Source organism: Stylophora pistillata, chromosome 4 (genome assembly GCF_964205215.1).
Source record: "Stylophora pistillata chromosome 4, jaStyPist1.2, whole genome shotgun sequence".
NCBI lineage: Eukaryota > Metazoa > Cnidaria > Anthozoa > Scleractinia > Pocilloporidae > Stylophora > Stylophora pistillata.
The window spans coordinates 20,513,437-20,536,433 of NC_142522.1; the positions used below are offsets into that span (position 1 = coordinate 20,513,437).

At 38.7% G+C, this 22,997-nt stretch overlaps 1 protein-coding gene and 1 pseudogene across 1 annotated transcript; both read left to right on the forward strand.

The window, feature by feature from the left end:
* The first annotated feature begins 4,582 nt into the window (after positions 1–4,582).
* LOC111327247 (uncharacterized) lies at positions 4,583–21,942 on the forward strand. The gene is made up of 16 exons (XM_022931377.2): positions 4,583–4,866; positions 8,959–9,221; positions 10,330–10,609; positions 10,983–11,275; positions 11,929–12,081; positions 12,448–12,491; positions 13,028–13,128; positions 13,955–14,279; positions 14,612–14,644; positions 14,921–15,070; positions 15,672–15,794; positions 15,986–16,336; positions 16,963–17,188; positions 17,619–17,771; positions 21,143–21,267; positions 21,377–21,942. Exons 1-16 carry the CDS (start codon positions 4,744–4,746, stop codon positions 21,589–21,591), a joined length of 2,958 nt encoding a protein of 985 aa, XP_022787112.2. The 5' UTR covers positions 4,583–4,743; the 3' UTR covers positions 21,592–21,942.
* On the forward strand, positions 18,672–19,435 carry LOC148732798 (uncharacterized; annotated as a pseudogene).
* Positions 21,943–22,997: the final 1,055 nt, after the last annotated feature.

Genomic DNA, 22,997 nt, shown 5'->3' on the forward strand with positions numbered 1-22,997 from the left:
AGTCAGTCAGTCAGTCAATCGGTCAGTCAGTCAGTCAATCAGTCAGTCAATCAGTCAGTCAATTAGTCACTCAATCACTCAATCAGTCAGTCAATCAGTCAGTCAGTCAGTCAGTCAATCAGTCAGTCAGTCAGTCAATCAGTCAGTCAATTAGTCACTCAATCACTCAATCAGTCAGTCAATCAGCCAATCAGTCAGTTAAGCAGTCCGGCAGTCAGGTGGTCAAACAGTCAGTCTGTCAATCTGTAACTCAGGAATTCAGTAAGTCACTTACACAATCAGCCAGTCAGAGGGTAAGTCAATCAGTCAGTCAGTAAGCTAGTTTCTAGCACTTCAAAAAATTAAGTCTGTCTGTCATCTATTCTGTGACAGAAATACAGCCAGTCCAGTGAAACTGTTAATCTGTGTGTCTGGGTAAGCTCTATGTTTGCCAATACTCCAATGTCATTGCTCCTGTCAATCTGAGCCCAAATTAAATGAAGGAGAAGGGAACACTTCCTTTTAATTTCCGCCTAAACAACATTGTTTTGTAGGAAAATGCATCAGATTTATGAGTAATCTACCGGCAGTATGTGTAAACTACGGTATTAATATGAAAACACAGCATGTCAGTTTTGTAATTTAATTTTCATTAATTTCTACTAATTATGAAAACTTGATCAACTGCTTGTTGACTTCAAGATACAGTATTGGAAACTCTTTCAAGCTTTCTATCTTTGTGAAAAGTTAACCTGCATTTTTGAGATGAGTTTATTGTTTGAAATACTGACCAGTGGAAGTTTCTATCCTATTCATCCTCTACATTCATCTTCTTGTCCATAGTTAGCGTCTTACTTTGCATATCTTAATGGTGTCCAAAAGTTAAATGACTTCAATCAGACTGATGTCAATACCCAGGTTAATTTGGCCATACTTAAGCTGTGTCATTTAAAAAAAAATTGAAACATTCAGCGACTTCTCTGAGGATGTGCAATTCAAATAGCACTAACGAGACTGCTTCTATGTAACCAATTTTTTGGGCATCAGCCTTCCATCAGAGCAATTATGACGCCAGACTAATAATTCACATAATCAACTCAATTGATAAACAAGTACCACCAAATTATCTTGTGGTGCCCCCCCCCCCCCCCCCCCCACCAAGACAGTACTGCAGTTTCTTTAGAAACTTCACTTCGCAACAGGAAATAGATATTGTATAGGGACTGTGCCATTTGGTTTATTTTGCATGTTTCAGGCAAACATCAAAATACCTACAATAAATGACAATAATCTATGGTAAAAAAGTCATCCAGAATAAACAATATCACACCAGTTTAAATGCTATGACAATGATTCATAGCAAAACAGGGAACAAAAGCAGGGCAACCAAATACAAAAGGACATGAAATCTGGCTCAGAACTAAGTTCAAGCTCTTACGGCCCACGCTATAAGGCTGTAGACATGTATATTAATTAATTACAAAAAAGATTTCTAGTGAGCAAGGTTAGCCTTGAATGATTGCCCAAATGCAATATCAAGCCCAAATATCCCCACAGTATTAGCCGTAATGAAAACTAGAGTTCCATTTACCTAGTTCAGCCAACAATTGTTTTTCAGAGTAAAACAACCACTGCTTAGAAATGATGTCTGACTGCTAGAGACTCTGGCTCAATTCATATCAATCTCCCATTTTCAGAGCATAATCCTGTAAAATTAAATGTTGCATATTATGAGGTTTGACTAATGCAAATTATCATCCAACAGCACTATATAAGCAGAGTACAAACAACACTCAAATTGATTATAAAATATCATGCAATACTTGAACAGTTAGTTACGTAATATTTCAAAAACGAGTGCGAGTGTTTCATCAGGGTTTCCAAACACGAGAAAAATGATGAAAGCACGAGGCCGTAGGCCGAGTGCTTTTGTTGATTTCGAGTGTTTGAAATCCTCGATAAAACACGAAGCACGAGTTTTTGAAATTGCTGCTCAATCGTGCATCATTAGTCAAGAACAATGAAAAAATTCTGACTGATTTTGGCATCGTACGCGGATAAATTCTCCATCAGTAGGGTTTGACATTTTATCAAGCTCTAGGGGTTGATTTTTCATCAAAGTATATTGGAAAAGCCTCTGTCCTGTGTTTCATCGGGGTTTCTAAACACACACATGTGGCTAAATTGGCGTATCGTGATTGGTTTGTAACTTGATGAATTATTGATGAGTTTGAGAATGTATTGTTAAAAATCTTGTTTAACTGGTCAGCTGCACCGCACATATTGCTACACTGCTCTATCTATCATCCTTTCCCTGCTTTATAAGAAATGCGCATTAAATCAAAATTTCTGTAATTTTACTTGCCCTGCAGCCTCATCAAATTATACAGCACAACTCATAAAAAATCTCATCCATACTACATACTGAAACGTCTAATAAGAAATATTTCCAAGGTGTGTTGACTCACCTGCAATTGAATTGGAAGTAATACTAATTAAGCAATTATTTCTCTGGAACTTAAGATGATTGGCCATTACCTGTTCCCTAGATATTGTATGGATGTTACAGGGAGAAGTTGTTTATTAATCACTTGTTGCCAACAACCCGTTAGCCAGCGGATTCTACCAAAATAGAACTTAGTCCCCCACAGTCTAGAGACAAAAACATGCGCTCGCCTGACCCGCCATCTTGTTGTGTTATTGTATAGTTTTCGGATTGCTAATTAAAACCTTTTGCTGTTCTCGCTCGTTGTCCAAGTTTTATTTTGTTTGGATAACCTTCGCCACATCACTTCTGGGAATTAAAGGCTGAGTTATATTAAAGGAGGTGGGTTATTGGGAGTGGAGAGGGGAATATCTAGTAAAAACTGTTTTTTTTTTTTTAATTTTTTACAAACCATTTAGGTTTTTAACTGGAAAAATTTATGCATAACTTTTCACTATTTTAAATCATAACATAATGTTCAACATGGTACACATCTTCTGATTGGCCTACTCAGTTTCCAAGCAGGTTGTTTATCATGTTAAAGAGCCCCAATTTTGATCGGTGACAACTAGTTATGTCATAAAAGCAATAAAACACATTTTTCTGGGCTCTATAACGTGACAAAGTCAATTAGGATGTTGGGAGACCACTCCGAAGTATCATAAATCACTTGCCTTTCCGCATGTTGTTTTAACATCCTGTTTTATCACGATATAGAGCCCAGAAAAATGTTTACTATTGCTTAAAGAAAGCCGTAGTCCTAAAGGAAATATATTGCCTTTACCATTGTTTCCTGACTTATCTGATAAAATAATGAAGTCTGAGGTTCTACAGAAATCTTGCCTTTTCACCATAAAAAGTTTCTAATCTCACCAGAAAACAGAACCAGTTCCTCAAAATGAATCATAGATGATCAAAGAGAGCAAAGTTAAATAAACGGACTAGCCTCCAACCTGGTCTGAGTTTCATATGGCAGATAATTTTTCAAAGTATTGTACATAACACCATCGCAGTGGTTTATAAGCGTAGATTAAATAGTTCTATTGTACCTACCTAGCTTAACATATTATTGGTAACTAAAAATCAATGTCAAACAACTTTATTCTGCATAAATCTTACCGGGTTTGAGGAAAGATTGATTCCATTGATTCCCTATTCCAGCCTTCGTTATGAAGTAGGTTACTTAATATAAAACACGATCTGGGAAAATTTTTTGGAGCACTGAAAATAAAAATACAACTCTCCAATAGGCAGAATTGAATAGATTGAATAACCACACTCCTGTTCAAGCCACCCGCGCCATTGTAGCCAGTCACAAATTAACACGGGACTTGTCCAAGGTTACTTCCGCCTTCCTGATTGCTAAATGAAAAAGATATTGACTAAAGATTTTCTTAATGCAGATTAATTTCCAACTATTGAATAGACGGAGGAGGGCTTGATTAGAAATTATCAATTTTCACACTCACCTTGATTTCCTGAAAAGCGTTTAATGTCTGCGTCCAAATCACCCACTGACGTCGTGACGTTGTTAGGATTGTCATCACGTTGGAGATCTAGAGAAAAGTAATGGGGATATCAGAATAGCACACCATTGCAAAACGAAAACAATGGTGTATTGGATGGTTGCTTGTCATTGGACACCTGTAATCGGACAGTTACATCAGCCGAACGCACTGCGGGTCAATACTCAAGTAAGTCCACCAATCACAGAATTGAATTAAGAACCATGGCAACAACTTACCATCTAGAGGTAGGGATTTCCGAAAAACAGAGGAAATAAAGAATTAGAAGGAGAAGAAGATGAAGATTGTATTAGTTGAGTGCAGAGTTCAAAGTTTACAATTACAGGTTCTTTAAGAGAATTTATATACTTGCATTTTCACGGAAATTGTAATGGTTATGATTAATTGGTAACAGAACTTCATGTCGTCCAATTTGGTCATTAATCTAACTCGTGATTTACTATTAGAACTCCCGCGTTGTGGTCGTCCCATTTATTTAATTGTTCGTTTGAGTTACTGACCGAATTGGACTCCACCCGATCTTATTACCATTCATTAATAAGTGGGGCCAGCTGAAATACACAGGATCCCTTTTTTAAAAAAACATCATGTGATAAGACCAGATCAAAAGTCGTCTCATTACATATTTAAGGAGTCCTAAATCAGAGTTCTTCGGCTTCTGTTTTAAACCCAACAAGCTAAGCACTGTAATTATATTCAGTGTTCTACACTTTTTGACTTCAAGATTTACTGCCGAAACTGGCAAAGTATGATATGAGGTGCTGTCTCCCAGCTTGGTGGATCTTTATTCTTTTGGTTGTCTGCATTACGACTGAAGCTTCGCACTTCAGACACGGCAGTATAATGTGGGCTCCAGATGATTATAACAGCAGTAAGGTATGGAGCTTTTCGAATAAATGTCTCAAAATAGCCACTGACCTATACTATAGTTACCTAAGTCAATGACATTGAGTTCATTATTGAAGTTTGTATGTAGTTGGACTTGGTGTAAATCTTTCCTAATGCCACCTCGAGTTGATCTTCGAGAATTAATTTGCATGGTTTTCTTAGCGTGATTTTCTTAGCATTCGTATGAAAACGTACCTGAAATCATTTCTTTCTTTAGTGGAAAAAGAAAAAGGAGGCAATAGTAAATTAAATGAGGATAGCTAAGATGTCTACGCCACACCTATTGCAATTCAGAGTAACTTGAATGTTCAAGTGAAATTAAGTTTCAAAGTGTAAAGATAGAGAGATTTGGAAATATGCGTGTCAAAAAGAGTTCACAAACTAGTGGACTTTTTGCCGTATGTAAACTAAAACTCCGTAAAACTCCACGATGAGTAGTTATCAGGGTGAAAAAAAAAAGAAATGCTGTGATAAGTCTTCAATCTTAGCCCCCGGACTCCCGAAATATATCCGAAAATTCTCCCATCCATCTTCAATGTATTTCCTTTTAACTAACTACTGAAAACTGTATGTTTGTCAAGACAACGCCCTTAAAGTTGATACGTTTATGTAATGTTATTAGATAACATATTTAGAGTGTCGGAAGAATAAAAATGTTAAACAATTCTGAAATCTAAAGGGCTAATGGGATGAAGGTCACCATGCAAGAATTATTGAAAAAGCTGCTCTTCTAGTTGTAGAAAACTGTTGGTGGCAAAGTAAGAATCAGGTCATTAAAAGCAGCCCTCTTCAATGTTGTGAGGCATTCAGATGTTAAGGTGTTCCTATCATGTCCCAGCACATTTATCATGCGCTTATCATACTAAACACGTGCTTTCGTTGTTTGAATGATTTTGAAGTCCAAGGTCGGTCATGGTTTGGCCCTTTGAATATGTTTCTAATTAGAGTTGTTTGGCTATATTTTAAGTATTTGTATCTAAGAAAAAAAAGTGATGCATTGAAAATAAAAGAGTTTCAGTCGAACATCATGCGTATTAATTTCTCTGAGATCTGGCGAGCAGTCATGGGGCGAAGAGGAAAATCAATTCTGACAGTCTTACCTAACAAATTCGGGAGAATACTCTAAAAGCCAGTACATGCCTTAAAAAAGGTCTTTGCGAAAACAATCATAAACCATTACTTAAATGTTTTGGCTGAATACTAAAAGAAGGAAATGAACTTAAACATGCGCGAATGATAAATTTTGACTTAAGTGGCCTTGTCCCTCTCTAGGCCCAGTTAGGTCTCCGAATCCAGTTCAGAAGGCAGTTCGTTGATTTTCTTTGCTCAGACTCTGTATCTCGCTGGTAAATTGCGATATATATTCATGAAATAGAAGCCTGTAAGATACATAACTCCAAATTCAACAACGGTTTGCACATTAATTGACCCTCTCGCCGCATCGTTAGGTCAACCCAGTTAGCTCAATGGATAGAGCGCTGGACTGTTGAGCGGGAGGTCGATGGCTCGAGCGCCGGCCGGACCAACACTCAAGGTCTTAAAACAAGTGAGAATAATATGCTACCTTTCTATATCAAGAAATGGTTAGGTACTCTAGTCTTCTCGGATAGGGACGAATAAATGGAGGTCCCGTCTCCTAAAGGGTTAGGGGTAGGAGACGTTAATTTCCCACGCACAAGATTACTGTGTGATGGATGTCCTCCCCTAGGGTGGTTGCTGGGTGGGAATTGGCCCTGAAAAGCCCCTATGGGGAGTGGTCAATTAACGCATGTGTGTGTGTATGTATGTATGTATGTATGTATGTAGGTCCAAAGCGAAGTCCTTACAATGGTTTGCTAGTAAAAAAAAGTATAAAGGGCATAGAGTTTTTCTACGTTTTTAGGCCAAAACACACAGATGTTTTATCAACAAAACAAATTTTTTCATGTACTCTAAGTAGTCATCTTAAAATGCTTATTGTTACTAGAGCAGCACCTGGCTTTGTTCATTGTGTGTATAGTTTAGGCACTGGCCAAAGCTTTCAGTTTGTAACAAAGACCAAAATCATTACCTACACTTTTCCTATTCGCGAAATCAAGAAGAATCAAAGCAGTTCTCTCGACTTGTCGCCAATTGGAAAACTGACTGCGATCATTCCTACATCATTGATCGCAGGAAATCAGAGGGGAAAGAAAATCGGAGCTCCTTTTTGCTGTTTTCGTTGCCCTTAATCACTAACTTTCCCCATTTTCGCGATTATACCATTAACTAATGTTTAGTTACTGGTATAATCTATACTTAGCTAAACTATGTTTACTAAGTTTTTTCGAACTACAATGCAATTTATTGCTTAAAAGAAACTAAAACGTATAGATAAAAATCGGGTTTGAAATTAACCTTTAAATGAACATTGCTTTAGGCAATGAAAGTCGAGACAAGAGTGTTCGGTGGAGAATCGGTTGGGGTTATTCTTCGATATGGGGCGCATATCATGTTAAAAACGTCATTAACTCGGCGAATAGGAAGGCAAAATGCCAATTGCAGTAGGGTGTAATTCCTTGTTGGAGAGACAGTAGATTATGTATCAATCATTACAATGTAAGATGAACTATATCTTGGTTGAAATGATAAATCACAAAGTGACAAATAAATTGCCTTCCCCACAAGTATAACCAAATCTTATATACAGTGACTAAATAATCTATATATTATCATAAATAGGAACTGGAAGAGACGTCATATTATAATATGTTATTATTTGTGTAGTGTGTAGATGTTAGGGGTTTTTAATTACGTTGTTTTCATGCTTGTCATAAGCTTAGTATGTTTTTTTCATATGCTTCAAATGTTTTAATTTTTTGTCTAATTTAACTTTAAAGATCAAGGTCATATACACGGAGGCCGGTTTAGCTCCAAAGAAGTAATTTCCCAAGCAAGGGCGCCACAGTTACATTCTTTTTAGACAAAAAAGTGAAGCTGACCCCCAAGAAAGCTAGTTTCGTATCTAAAAGAATATTAATACCGCAGAGTCAGGATCAATCAAATTAAGAAAAGATAAATATAACACGATGTAATAATAACATGATTGGTTTAGAAGTGACTTGCCTCTGAAACATTATGGAAATTTATTAATTTCGCACCGGCCTCCCATTTCATGAACAAGTAAAATAAGAATTTTCCTTAAGTGTTTTTTAAATGTTTCATCATCTTGAGCCTAAGATGTCTCTATTTCAAATGATTTAATCTAAATGCTTTTACACAGTTTCATTTATTCAAATGCAATAAAAACTTTGGAAAAATAATTAATGATCTCTCGTGATGGAATTTTTTGTTTTACACAGTACATCAATTATCTTGAGCTTAAGATACAATTACTGCATATCAAGCAGTTTACCATCGTATTCCTATGCCTAAAAATTGGTCTCCGTTGATGGGAACTGGATCATTTATAACCCTCCATTGCAAAAAAATTATCAATGCAGCGATTTTCAACGTTTTTCGGATAAAATTATGGAATTGTAAATAACGTCGCACATTTTAATTATAGCCCTCTCCCAAATTACCTGTCAGGGAGGGAGTGGCGTGAGTGAGCCAGTTATGTTTAAAAACCTTTGCTATTCCACCGGTTGGATAGACAGTGCTTTAGGATGTTTCAGCATTAAAAAGCAGTCCATACTCAGCAGGGAGATAAATTATACCTGAATATTTCTGAAATGACTCGGCTTTTCACTAGTTCGCTGGTTTTTAAGGGTCATAAACAAAAGCTGATGAGAAGGATCAACTTTTGCTTTTAGTAACAAATGCATCAGCATCCGAAAAAGGTACGGAGCATCTAAATAGTGTGAAGCTCTTTGCCCCGAAACAATTGTATTTTCGCGATGAGCCGTGACATGCCATTGTTTACAGGAAGCCTCTTTTTCTACATATAATCAAGCCACCCTAGCTGAAGTAGAAGAATTCCCAAAGAAATTCTTTGAAAGCTTATCATTGGCTTTATGATCCCTTGATTGGTTGCTCGTATCGATTCTTCCAAAGTTCGTAAGCTTTTGAGAAGCTCTTCGGAGCGCAGAAAGACTAACACCTCTTCCCGTCTATTCCTAGGTACACTTCGCATTTCGTATTGGGTGGAGACGATCGTCCAGCTCTAATCTTAAGTGTGACCAGAGCATGATAAACAGCAATCAACTTATTTCTTACGGAGGCTCGTGGCAAGCAGCATGTAGCAATCCACATTGTGGGTCTTCGATCAACGTTGGCAAAACTTATTTCTTCTGTACTGACTATAGCATTTCTGAAGATTGGACAGTTGGAGAAAATAATTTTACTTACACTTTTAATAACAACGGGAAAGAATGGCTCGTGAGGTAAGTCCTCTCTTGTCCTATTGTTCCCTAACGAGCACTGCGCGATTTAATTTTCAATTCGTTTAGCAAGCAAGCGAGTTACTTCACAGAGGAAGATTAAATACGCTAATATGTTTTTTTTTTATCGTGAAAAAAAGGAACTAAATTAAGTCAAAAGCCACATGATTATTTCATCTAAGAAAAAGAATATGACACCACCAATTTGTTCTTAATGTTGATTCATCTCTCTAAAACCGAAAGTGATACTAGTTTTACTCTTTCCTTCTCCGAGTAGGCTGGATCCACGAATTTTTATCACCATTCTCAAAACATAAGTAATTGGGGGCATTAAAAACTGCATACTTAAAGACATCGTGTGAATTGACCCGTCGCGTACTTTCAATTCGAAAAAAAAGTAAAAAAAGAACTTAGTTCATTTAAGTTTAAAAATAAGTTTGACAAAATTTCATTTCAGTAGTAATCTTAATGCATCATTTCATTCCCGAGAGCCACGCAAAGTGGGGTTTTTTTCTTGCGACGAAGAGTTCGACCATGCTGACTCCATGTATGACTATGCTAATGAAGGAGGGGGACCCCAAATTCTCGACTGAACCTACTTTGTAAAAAGGATATTCAGACATCCTCCATTAGTTCGCTGTTTTCCCTTTTTTAATTAGTTTTACAGGCTGCTGTTGGATACCTCTCAACTAATCTACCGGTTCGTCAGATTGCAAAGTACAAACCACCATAAGTTTCTCTCCACGACTGGATAACGGCAAAATAAATTCGAAAAATTTCACATAGGAATTTCATTTGTCAATGTAGATTGTCGTATCGCACGTTTTGGGAGCGGCGAGGTTCACATCCAATATAGTCGATAATTTTTTAGACAACGTTCTCAAGTTAGGTTTAACCTCAAGTATGACGGAGATTCAAAATATTAAAATGTAGAACATTAATCTAGCTTACATTGTGCACAAAACGTGGTAAAATAGAAAATGTTATACCAAAGGGAAGCGAGAATGAAGTTAACTTCAGAACCTCCAGATAAGGCTGAATGAACAAAGGTCAAAGGGAAAATAACACCAAGAAGTTCACAATAAATTTGCTATTTCTCTTTTCCTATAAGTTATTCAGGTTGCTGTTGGATTTCTCTGAGTCATTACGCTGGTTCCTCAAGTTGGAAAGTACAAACCACCATAAGTTTCTCCCCACGATCAGATAACGGAAAAATTAACTCGTCTCCGGTAACAAGAAGCCCACCCATTGTTCAATTTCCGGGAGGTTGTCGTCAGTCATTTAGGATCCCAGTTGAAGACCCGGATGGAGATATAGTGAAATGTCGCTTTGCGACTTATTCCGAATCCCTCAAATTAAACACAAGTTTTCCTTACGGCGTTCTAAATGAGGTAAGCAATAACTGGATTCATTTCAAGTACGAAAAAAAACTTTAAAGGAAATGTGCCGCGATGCTCGGAAGTGAGTAAGGGTCAGTAAGTGATAAAGGTGCTAAGCTACTACTGCATTCATTGTTTTTGGATCCCAAATTTGTCACATGAGGGTTGAGTTTGTCTTCTTTTTTCCTTGCTCGGATAGGTTTCCCTCGAATGTCGATCCAACAAGGAAAACGCGCGGTGGACGAAAAAACATCCTAAAGAAATGCCACAGCAAACCTCAACTTAATTACATTTATCTTTTCGTGTATTTATTCTCTTCAAATCTCATCTTAGTTTGATAGCAACTTTGGAGTTTTATGAAGTAAATGTTAATTTACCCTTACAGACATCGTGTGTTCTTACATACAATGGATCGAAAGCAGCAGTTGGCGGAATCTATGCAATAGCATTAACTTTAGAAGACTACCCAGTGGGTACAAAAAACTTCGGTAGTGTCACACCATTCAGCAGTATTCCATTACAGTTTCTTGTTATGGTGATTGGTAATCATACTGGTCACTGTGCTGAAAAGCCTGTCTTTACTGCATCTACCCCTAAAGATGGTGGGTGTTTTGATGTCCCGATTGGTTCTGCATATAAAGCAGTGATTGAAGTACAGGTTGCAGACTTCTCCAAATCGTATGTCAACTGAATTTGTTGTTTTTCATGATTTTCCTTTTTTTTTCCAAGAAAGGGACAATATTTCTTTTGTAGGATCTCTTAAGCAAAATAGGGTGACACGCTTTAAAGAATCTATAACTACGAAAATTTACGATCTTTATCTTAATTTAAACCTCCGTCAGTTTAAAACAGTTTTTCTAAATGATTCGCTTTTTTTGTAGGTACTTAATTGCAAAAAGTCTCATTTTGCAAAATTGATCGCTAGGCGTTCATACGCATTCGATAATATAAAAGACGTTACTGTGGTAAATAATTCAATCACAAAAAGTGTAAGATACAAAAAAAAGGCCACCGTGCGATGCATGCCATAAGCTTCCAAGTCTTAACATTATGTTTCATTTGCGGTTGTTTAAACATAAAAAAGAATTCAAATAGCCAACGAACATACAATACCATACAGCCTTCCCCGTCTAATAACGCTATAAAAGATTTCCTAAAACGAGCGTGTTTCCGACATTCAGATTAATATGAAATCATTCCTTTAAATTTCACTGAAATAGAACTGAATACACGACGAAAAATCATTTTGAAAAATAATATAAGTTGGAAAGAATCGCAGAATTTGCGGCATTGTCATCTGTGCAATAAGTTATCTGATTCTGTTATTTCAGAATTGTGGAAATAACTACTGCTTCTCCATCTGGAATGCAGCTTACCTCTTTACGCAATCAGGGAAAAATCTACTACAGAAATGTCACCTGGTACCCAAGTCAGTATCAAATTGGACAACAGTTGTTCTGCTTTAAAGCAGTGGACTCCGCAGGGTAAGAACTAAGGCTGTTACGAACATCAACCCACCAAAATGTAAGGGAACAATCTGCAGCTTTCAAGTCGAAAACGTACATTCGTAAAGCAAGAAATTGAAGCGGCAAGACTGTTGCACTTTCTTTTTGCGAATTATTCAGTGAAGAAAACAAAATTGACCCTGACAAGACATTTGGTGCAGATTTATCAAAAACTTAGAATATCACCTTTAATGCACTATGACCGCATTTCGCAGTTAGGGGATTTCTCACATGTTTATGATCACATCTATAATGTATCTGTTGTTTCCGAGTTTTTCCCTCAGCATATATATGCAGCGTGGCCAAATCTTATGTACTATTCTAAGTTATCTTCTCTTTTCGCAGTCTGGAAAGTGCTTGGCGATGTGTGACAATCCTTGTTGGCATTAGTAAGCACATTATATATACATCCTCAGGAAGAACTTCAAATATAACGGGTCTAACAATACTATTTTAATGAGAGTACCGAAATTATTGTTATGCGTATTGGTAATCTCATGATTTCGGGTGCAATTCAGTATGAATCAGCACGAGTGAATTTTCAGAGGCTAGCCTAAATATGACTTTGTTTCCTTTTGAGTTGTTTTTATTTCGTGTCAGGCCTCATTAGTTCGGCCGCTTGCCTTTGCCTTGTTGCAGGATTTGTCGGGCTTTCCCTCAAGAACTTGCTTCAAACTTTCAAAATCTCTCTCAAGAATAATTGAGCGTTTGTATTCTTTCTCTGTTAGGTGTAAGTCAACAGCAGTAACTATTACACGGCTTTCACGCTCGTAATCTTCCTCGTCTTTTGTGCAAACTGTTGTGTAAAACTCCTCGAGGCCTCCAGATCAAACTTTCATATCCGCTTCCGGAAGAATTTTAGCCAGTTATTTTCCCTTTGTTGGGTGTTTTTGCTTCTAGAATTCTTCCTCCAACTATCTTCTAGGCAGTACTCCCCGAGTCATTTTATCAAGCCGCACACCAAAAACACTTGTCAGCAGATACGGACCAGGTCATGTCGACTGCGATGTCCAGTTTGACCGATCGGTAAGGATAACGTATTTGTAATTATTGGTCTCAGTGATAAGGACATGGCGTTATCAGAAGCATTTAGAAGCATTCAGGCACTTATTCCACCTAAATTTTGTGAGGCGGTTCTTCATTAATCTCTTTCGGCAAAATTGAGGTAAGTTTGGTCGTAATAGGTCCCACTTCCGCGCTTCAGAGACGAAAAGGTTAAGTCTTCATTCGCCTTCTTTTGTAGACCTGATTGTTCTACCAACGCATTTTTTCCTAAGTCTATTCAAAGTCAGGTTAAGAATATATCGCACTTGATATCGTTTCCCATGTTACTGTTCTCATGCAATATTTCGCCTTGATCTTAAACATGAAATTACATAAACTACGGGAAAAGATGGGCTCTGTTTAAAGCATAGCTCATGAAAAGGGAAGTTGTGATGTTTCAGAGGTGAGAGCACTCGTCTGCAATAGAAGTGTCTCTATTTAGTGGAACCTGGATTAAAAAAGGTTCGCAGTTTTTCTGGTGAATTTCCTCCTTTAATACAGGGTATTTCCCAGTTTTACTCTCTCCATAAAAACCGGTGACCAAACTACAATATTCGGGACTTCCCAACTGAAACGGTGGACGAAGTTAATCTTCACGGATATGCCTATGCTAACACTAAAATTTCTCTTCAATTGTACCTGTTATAAGTGTATTCGAACTTTATAGTTTTCGCGCATTTGGGCAAAATGAAGGAACTTAAGGTTTAAATGAGTTGATATACACGGATACTCCCAACGCTGTAAATGTATCCTATAAGATTCAGAATTAATTTTTAGGGCCGAGACCTCTCATGGTTATTCCCTACAGATCAAGAAAGCTCAAACATCGTCCTACATAAGACTCGTCTTGCTGCCCAGTGGACAAACAGTTTACAAAGTGGACGCACGCTCTCGAAATGTCACGGTTGGTAGTAATTCAACTACACTGCATTTTGCCATACCTTATCCTGTGTTGAGCATGAAAGGGTCATACGCAATCTTAATGGACAAGGGAGCAGTGGCTGGACAGGGCTGTTCTTCTGGCGGTACTCCTACACCCGGAATATCATCCTTGAGTGCCTGGACATTCAATGTAAATGGTGTATGTCCCCCTGGATATTCTCTTAGTTTGCCAAACTTTCGTGGCTGTGTAGGTACGCTGGTGGTAAATGTATTAAATTTTCTGCCGAAATTCTATAATATATATGAGTCATGCAGATCCGACCTATTTTCTTCGTATAGCTGCGTAAATACATTAGCTCTCATGTTGTTAACCTGGAAACTCCCATGAACTATGCAAAGTACCTTGAAAGAATTGAGACCACAGGCATATGTTACTCACCAAAGAGCATGGCATTATTCTTTACATTCAAGAGACACCAATCTCTCATTTATCCATCAATCCTATCAATCCATTCGTAGGTCTCTATGTGTCATTCACCAAGTGGTTGCCAGGCTGATTAATTATTTATCCTTTCTCTTTCAGATATAAATGAATGCGCCTACACAAGTTCCGACGGTGAGTTGCTACATCTTTCTCGGAATAAACGTTTCACCATGGAGTCGTTTGCTCGTGCTTTTTGGATGTAAAATCTCTCAAAGAGCACACCCTTCTTTGCATCTACTTTTTGCTACGTAAAATCAGTTTGCATAACCTTGCACCAGTAGGACAATGGAAAACTACTCCGCTTAAATTGTCATATTTGTCGTTTGACGTTTGAAAAGCCTTTTACCCTGTTGAATCCACCCATCCCACGATTTCCCTTGAATAACCTATTTTAATTTTCCTCTTCAGTGCATTCGAAAGCCTCCGCCCAGTCAAAAATATTTCCAGAATTCATGTTACCAGCAGGTTGTGATCAGATCTGTCGCAACACTCCGGGAAATTACAGCTGTTCTTGTGCAAGTGGATATCAACTGCAGTCGGAAGGAAAATCTTGCAAAGGCAAGAAGCAAATCGATTATTTATTTGATAGAATAATCATCTATGTGATTTATAAATTTTCATTATCAAACTTTTAAATTGATCTTGTCAGTCAAAAAATACGGCGGCTTTCCATCGTGCAAGACGACCTTTTTTCGAGGGCTTCATCGTTGTGAACGCGGAATGAAACGACATTAGATACGTAGTAAATAGACGATAGAAACTTGAAGAAACTAGATGAGGGTATAAAAAGCCGGTTTTCGATTAAGATTGCAAAGATTTATTTAATTAATAAGGCGCGCAATAGGTTTTCCTATTCTGTAATACAGAAAATACTGAGAAAGGCTGCAACCCCCCAATGCATACTCAGGGTTTAGCGCGGCCATTTAAGTCTGAAATTCCTGGGCACGAGAACAAGGACAGACTCGCATTCCTCCTGCCAATCAAGCCTTGCATCCCACGCGGAAGTCTAGGGCGGAATTCCATGCGCTAACCACTTAGCTACCTTACCTCTACCTCCTCACCTCCCAAACCTCAGTCTGTACCCTACCCGTTAGCTCTTTTAAGATATTATAACGATATTTTCTTAAAGTGAGTTGTTCACGAGTCAACTTCTTCTTAGATATCAACGAATGCTCCAGCAATAATGGTGGTTGCAGTCATAATTGCTTCAACATCCCTGGAACATTTTACTGCGGATGTCCTAAAGGATTAACTATGGGGACAAACAATTTGACTTGTGTTGGTGAGTAGTGACTGATGTCTGTTTGTGTGTTTGTTTCTTTCTGACGAAATGTTTCTTTGGACGTTTGACACCGACTGAATTTTTTTAGAGTTGCCTTTTGCCTCCTTCTTTCTGTCTACCAGTAACAGAGGGAGTTTTGAAAATTATTTTCTTAAAATTATTTTTAAGTCTGTAAACCTTTTGGATTTTAGACCAAACTGCAAGTGTTTCGTGCGGGGATAACAAAATGACGGTGTATTTGGAAAAGCGCAGATTCCACTACTTTCAAGCCAATCAACTACGCTTGCGTTATGCTTCATGCAAAGGCACCGAGAATTCCACCCACTTCTTGATCAGCACCACTTTAGATAGTTGCGGAACGCTGCAGAACGAAACCAGAGATTTTCTGATCTTTTCCAATGAGGTCCATGCAGACGCTTTGATCATCGACAACGTGGTTACCCGTTCACATGATATAAAACTGCCATTTTACTGCCGATACTCCAGAAAGAAGCTTCTAAGCCTGTCCTTCACACCAAAGAGGATTTACGTCGGGAATGAAAGTAACTCAAATGAAATGAAATAGATAAGTTTATTGAGATTTCGATGTATTGAAAACCTCAGTGTTGGTTGGTTAAGGTTAAAATGGGGTTTATCTCAGTCAATTTAGCAGGAAGCACAAAAAATAATTGCCAAACCACTGGACGAAATGCTAGTTTATTACAGGTATTATCCCCTTTCCCTAAAAGTTTGCCAGTACCCATTTGCATTCCTAGGTGGAAAAGAATCACTGTGAAGTGTGTTGCCTCGGAACATTAGAATACCCCTCTCCCACCAATGCTACCTGGGGACACTAAAGTAGACGTAGATAAAGAGCTATTTCATGAAGTATCGTAGAGCAAACCAATAATACCAGGATGACAATCGACACTAAATTCAAAATTTATCTTAAGGGTGAAAAGTTCAAAATCTCAACTCTGAGTTTTTTCAAGGTGTATTGGAGGATTTGAACTACGGTCATAACTCAACTGTATTGAAACTGAGACCTCTGGATTTCTGGCTTGTTTACATTCAATGTGATTGAGTGAACAATCAACCTTACCAATACCTATTTAACTGCACGTTATGATAAAAAAAAAAAACGAATATAATATAATTGTCTTTTTCTTACGTTGTACTCATTGTTTAGCGGGATATGGTACGTTTACTTTCAAGATGGACTTTTATAAGAACTCGTCTTTTGCCACGCACTTCACGAAGCAGGACTACCCTCTATCAGTGGCTCTGAATGAGTATGTGTATTTACAGTACAGTGTGGTGTCCACTGCTGACCTGGTCATCATGGCTGAGAACTGTAAGGCGACTAAGGACGCAAGTTTTTATTCTTGGCCTCAATACACCTTCTTACGAAACGGGTTAGTAGATCACTGTGCCCTTATCAAGAATAGCCTTGCCAATATCTGAGCTAGTAGCTAAGCTACGTCTGCAGAGCGAACGCGAGGGGAAAAAAGGCGTGAAGGGAGTTGGCCTTCTGCCTGCGGGAAAAACGAAAAAAAAAAATTGGCACATTGTTCTGCAGGCTAGATAAAGTATGATCCCTACTGTAATTTGACTATTTTCTTTTTGACTTTATTGATAAGACCAATTGATGAAAAGGCTAGCTCGCTTCAATCGAGTCGTTACTGATAAACGTGCACGTCTATTTTCAATGTTATTTTTCTAGTAATGATAATCTTGCCGACGGTGCGATCTTTCTCTTTGATTTTAGTTTTAATTGATGCTCCAAGTTTCACAAGACAACCCAATTAACTCGCTGTTGCTATTATTGTTTTTTCCAATTGTAAGATGCCCCAAAGATTCAACGCTTGACTACAGTTATGATCCAACCCGACAGTACCAACAATTTAAAATAAAAACGCTTAGATTTTGGAACGACTACGCCACTGTGTTCTTCCATTGTGAGCTGCTGGCCTGTCACCGTAATTCTCCTAATTCTAGGTTAGTTCGGAGATTTCAGTTATATTGTAAACAAGCGAAGTTGGGAAAAATGGCCCTGTTTTAAATTTCAGAGAGAAGTCTTCTTTTGATGAACTGCCAAATGTTGCAGCCATGAATTTTATTCCATCTCCCACGAGGATGTCACACTTTGCAACAAAAAGAAAGCATAGTTAAGTGGACTAAGCTCTTACAGCCATAGTTTATCCCAACCCTTCACGGTTTTCAAAGCAATGGGAGTCAGGGGTATTGTGATTCCACTTGCTCGGAGTGCTCACAGGTATATCCGACCCACTTACCCGTAACGGTATAAGACGCTTGATTGGGACAGACAATGTAAAACGAAGAACACAATGACCCTGCTAGGTCTCCAAAGTGGACCTTTTGTTCCAGACTAAAGTGGAAATAGCTATCATACACCATTAAGTCTGTTCATAATACTTTTGAAGAAAGATGTTTTTCGTCTTGTCACGTGTGTGACAAAGTAAAAATTCGAAGTTTCCATAAGGAATCGAACGTCAGAGCTTCGGATTCCACGCTTCGATGCTCTACCTTTTCCCCCTAAACCACAGACTCTAGGCAGCAATTGCTAGATTCATTTTAACAAATGATCGATTTCGATGGCTTACACGGCTCCCATAGAGTAATGGAGAATTAAATCGTCTAATTTCAGGTCAATATTCACCATTATGGCTTAAAGTATCAGCGAATGTTTGAAAAGGAATGCGTTCCCGATCACTCGCCTGTACTTCTCTTCCATGTGACAGTCTTTCGTTTGATAGTATAAATTTGTTCTGTTGTCTCACGACAAAGTCACTAGATGTAGAACGCGACGTTTCGACGGCATAGTGAAGTCTTCTTCAGGCGGAGGTGTCGACTGGTTGCGGCACAGCATTAAATATCATGGTGGTCTGTTGTGATTGGTGCATTTCCGATCCGGCTATTGTTTCCGTGTACTACGGTTTCCTCAAGCGTTCGCTAATTTGGGTCAGCGGGATCTTTTGGTCTGACTAGCCGAGATCTTAGTGTGGTGTCGGACTTAAAGATTCCTTCTTACAGAAGGTGACCAAAACCAGGAATCCAACACCAGAGAGGAAAACAGCAGAATTCAAGTCTACCACAGTGCTGCCATACATCAAAGGAGTCTCAGAAACCCTCTGCCACCACCTACAGCAACAAGGAATACGCACCGTCTTTAAGTCTGACACCTCACTAAGATCTTGGGTGGCCAGACCAAAATATTCCACTGACCCAAGCAAGCAAGATGGCGTAGTCTACAATATACCATCCACATGCAGCAAAGTTTACTTCGGGGAAAACAGGAGGACCCATGGAAGAAAGAATGAAAGAACACGAGGGGGATATACGGCTCGCACGCACTCAGAATTATGCAGTTTCAGAATATGCTAACGGAACTGGACACAAGCCGCTGTGGACTTATCGACCGAGACAGCCACTGGTACACAAGGAAAGTGAAAGAGGCAATTCACGTAAGACTCAATCCAAACAAAATAAACAGGGACAACGGAGCCGAAATACCGGGAGCGTAGATGCCTACAATAAGAAATCATCAAAACCAACGACGCACAAAAAATCAGCGAACGCCTGAGGAAACCACGGTAAATAGAAACAATAGCCCAATCGAAAAGGCGTTTGGCAGGAGTTGATCACCTGACTGATCTCCCCATAGCAACGCCATGCTGACTGGCAAGCTATTCTCCGTATTGCATGACAACCAGCTGTTATCTTTGTATCGAAGCGTGTCTTTCGATAGCGTTTAAAGTGATTTTAAAGTCAATCCTAATCCTTTTCTTTTACAACTGTATATCTCTTATTACCAGTGCTTAGTGTACTGTGATTTTTGTGAGAGTTTTGACGAATGTAAGAGAGTTTTGACTTCGCGATGTTAGCGCCAACAAGACAAACATGGCGTACTCAACAACGTAAGTATCTCAAGTTTTGCCGTATCTCTCAACTTTTTTGAAATGTTTTCTTAAGAATAGTAAAACGTTTAAAACGATTTTTCTTTTAGCAGCTAATGGGACTCAAGAATTGTCTTTTATTCCGAATTTGACGTTCGCTGACGTCGAGACTTACGCCAAACAAAAGTCTGGATGTCTAAACAGTGAAAGCGTACAAATTTTTCGCCAAACCTGGGTATCTAAACAGAATAAAAGTGTTTCTTTCCGACTAAAATATAGGAAAAAGGCTTTGCATTGTTTAATTTTAAAGTTACAACGTGATCACAAAACGTTTTGAGCGAACAGTTTGGAAATCTCTTTTCCGTTCGTCACGGTGATGCATTATTCTGATAAGCGTATTTTCTTTCTCAATTCAGTTACTTACACAGCTGACTATGCTGCTATGTCAGTCAAATGCTTTAGATAAATGAAAAAAACTGAGTCCCCGCATAATATCTCAGCAAATGTTGAGTTGACAGATAGATCATTGAGCGGGAAATGCCGTTGTGTTGCTGGAATAGATGGATATTGCCATTACACCATTGCTTTGTCTTTCTACCTGACACACTGTAAACAACTTGGTCTCAAATCTCTACCTGATGACTTGACATGTACTAGTATGAACCAGCGATGGAGCATGCACTCTAAGAGGGAAATAATCGAACAAAAGCAAATTCAAGACATTCTTGTCAAGAAACCTAAAATGGGAGCAAATTATTCAAAGTTGTACTCTTGTCTCTAAGACGTCGGATCCAAAGAAAGGTCTTTAGTCCCATGACTGGCTGTTTAAAGAAAGACTGTTTATAAGTTGTTGCTATTCTTTATAAAACATTTCAAAAAAGTTAAGAGCTACGGCAGAACTTGCGATACTTACTCGTTGTTGAGTCCGCCATGTTTGTCTTGTTGGCGCTAGGACCGCAAAGTCGAAACCTCGTCAAAACTCTCTTAAATTCGTCAAAACTCTCACAAAAGTCACAGTACACTGAGCACAGGCAATAAGAGATTACAGCTGTAAAAGAAAAGGGCCAGGATTGACCTTAAAATTACTTTAAACGCTATTGAAAGACGCTCTTGGAGACAAAGATAACAGCTGGTTGTCATGCAATACGGAGAAGAGCTTGCCTGTCAGCATGACGGTGCTATGGGGAGATCGATCACGTGATCAACTCCTGCAAAAGGCCTATTGCACTAATCACAACAGACCACCATGATACATAATGCTGGGCCACAACCAGACGACCCTACCTGAAGAAGACTTGCAGTAAGCAGTCGAAACGTTGCGTTCTACATCTAGTGACTTTGTTGTGAGACAACAGAACAAATTTATATTATCATCCACCTACCACGATGAACAACGACCTATTTCATAACATCAGTCTTTTGTTTCTCAAAACCCAACTTACATTTTTGCAGATGTAGCAAGGGCTGTGTGAGGAACAAGAGAAAGAGGAGAGAGCAAGAAGAAAGTACGAACAAAGTCATCCTTACAGGTGGACCCGTAGTGTTCGAGGAGGCAAAAGAAAAAGAAGAATCCAAAGGTAGATTCTAGAAATAGGCATTCGTCAATGTAGTATGTCCATTGATCCTCGGCACTGACGGAAACTGTCACTATTCTGAAGACATTTCATTTCTCATTTGTCTTTATAGAGCCCAAGCAGGGCATACATACAGTTTTGATCGGTGGTGTGGCAGGAGCTGGAGGATTTGGACTGGTCGCACTTATGGCTCTGGCTGTTTTGTTGGTCAAGTATCGCAGAACGCAACGGTTTCCGAACAGCAACAAAGCTGATGAGCCGGCAGCACAAAACAATGCTGCTTACATGCCGGAGGATGACGTGATCGCAAAGGAAGGCACTAATTAAATCGTTTTGAAAGACTGCCGTTGTTACATTCCTTTTAAAGTTTTTGGTGTTAACATTTATTGCTTGTTTGTTTCTTTTACGGAGGGTTACTATCTTTATTTAAATGTTTTTATATAATGGAGTACCAGACCATTAGCATCGGCTTCACAGAGTGTTTTTTTTTTTTTTTTTCGGAAGTTATCTTAAGAAGTCTTAGCCAGATTTTTAGTACATAATGACCAGAAACTTGTTTGCATATGTTAAGCCCGTATATTTTCACCTATCGATACTTTCAAACATAACTTTTAACGATTTTGATTATAGCGTGTGTTGCGTGTTTACCTGGAGAATTAATAAAATGCCTTAACGGTATTGTGTAGAATCTTCATCACTGAAACAAGCACGCTCCAGATACCATCTGTTTTTCCCCGCCATTAAAAGTACATATACAACTTCCCGCATTTTTTAATTCCGTAAAGTGACCTAACCGTTCCAAAATGGTTTTCAAATGCTTTGAAAATTCAACAATGGGGGTAAAAGTGTAAAAGTGTAAAAATAAAATTCACTCCCAAGTCCAAGGCAAATCAGAGAAGAAGAATATTCTATTGAACTCAGTCTGCCATCTTCTTGGTTTCCTTCTAAGCTTGCCTACTTTATCCTCGGCTGCAACTTCAACCGGTCGTTTCGCCAACATGTCAGTTCGTCAACGTCAGTTCGCCAACTTATGAGGTCGATTCGCCAACGTCTAATGTCAGTTCGCCAACGCCTTTATGTCAGTTCGCCAACGTCCGAAAGAATTGTAATTACAAATGACCATGGGAATAAAATTTTACTTATGATGTATTCACGGGTGACGGGTGTTCGTTTCGCTCTCCCCAATCTCTCATTTCCTCGACGGCTGATCGTGTTTGTAAAAGACTTTGAAAACCGATGGCCGATAACCTCGTGAGCTACGTTAAACACCATTGGCTCGAAAGTTCGGTTTTCCCACCGAAGAATTGGAGCGTATACAGACAAGTCGTAGGAACCAACAATGATATCGAGGGGGGCACAATGCGCTCGATCGTCATGCTGGTTTTCAACGTGGTTTGTCCTTGTATTGCTCAATCTAACTCCTAGAAGGAGAGGCAAGACTGGCAGCCGTTACCGTCAGGCTTTTCCCGGACAAGAAATTAAAGCGGGTCCAGCGGAGGCAGTACAGAAACTCCCAGGCACTGCTGTTCGAATCCTGGGAAAAGTACGAGAGGAAAATACATGGTCATTTGCAATCATTAACATACATTAAGGATCACACCAAGTACTTATCCGAGAGGAAGGAGAAGACCGCTGGACTTTGTTTGACTTTGTTGCTATGCGAGTGCAACAATTGAATAATATATAAACAAAACTTCTTCACGCGTAATCAGACAAACATATTGGGAGTCAAT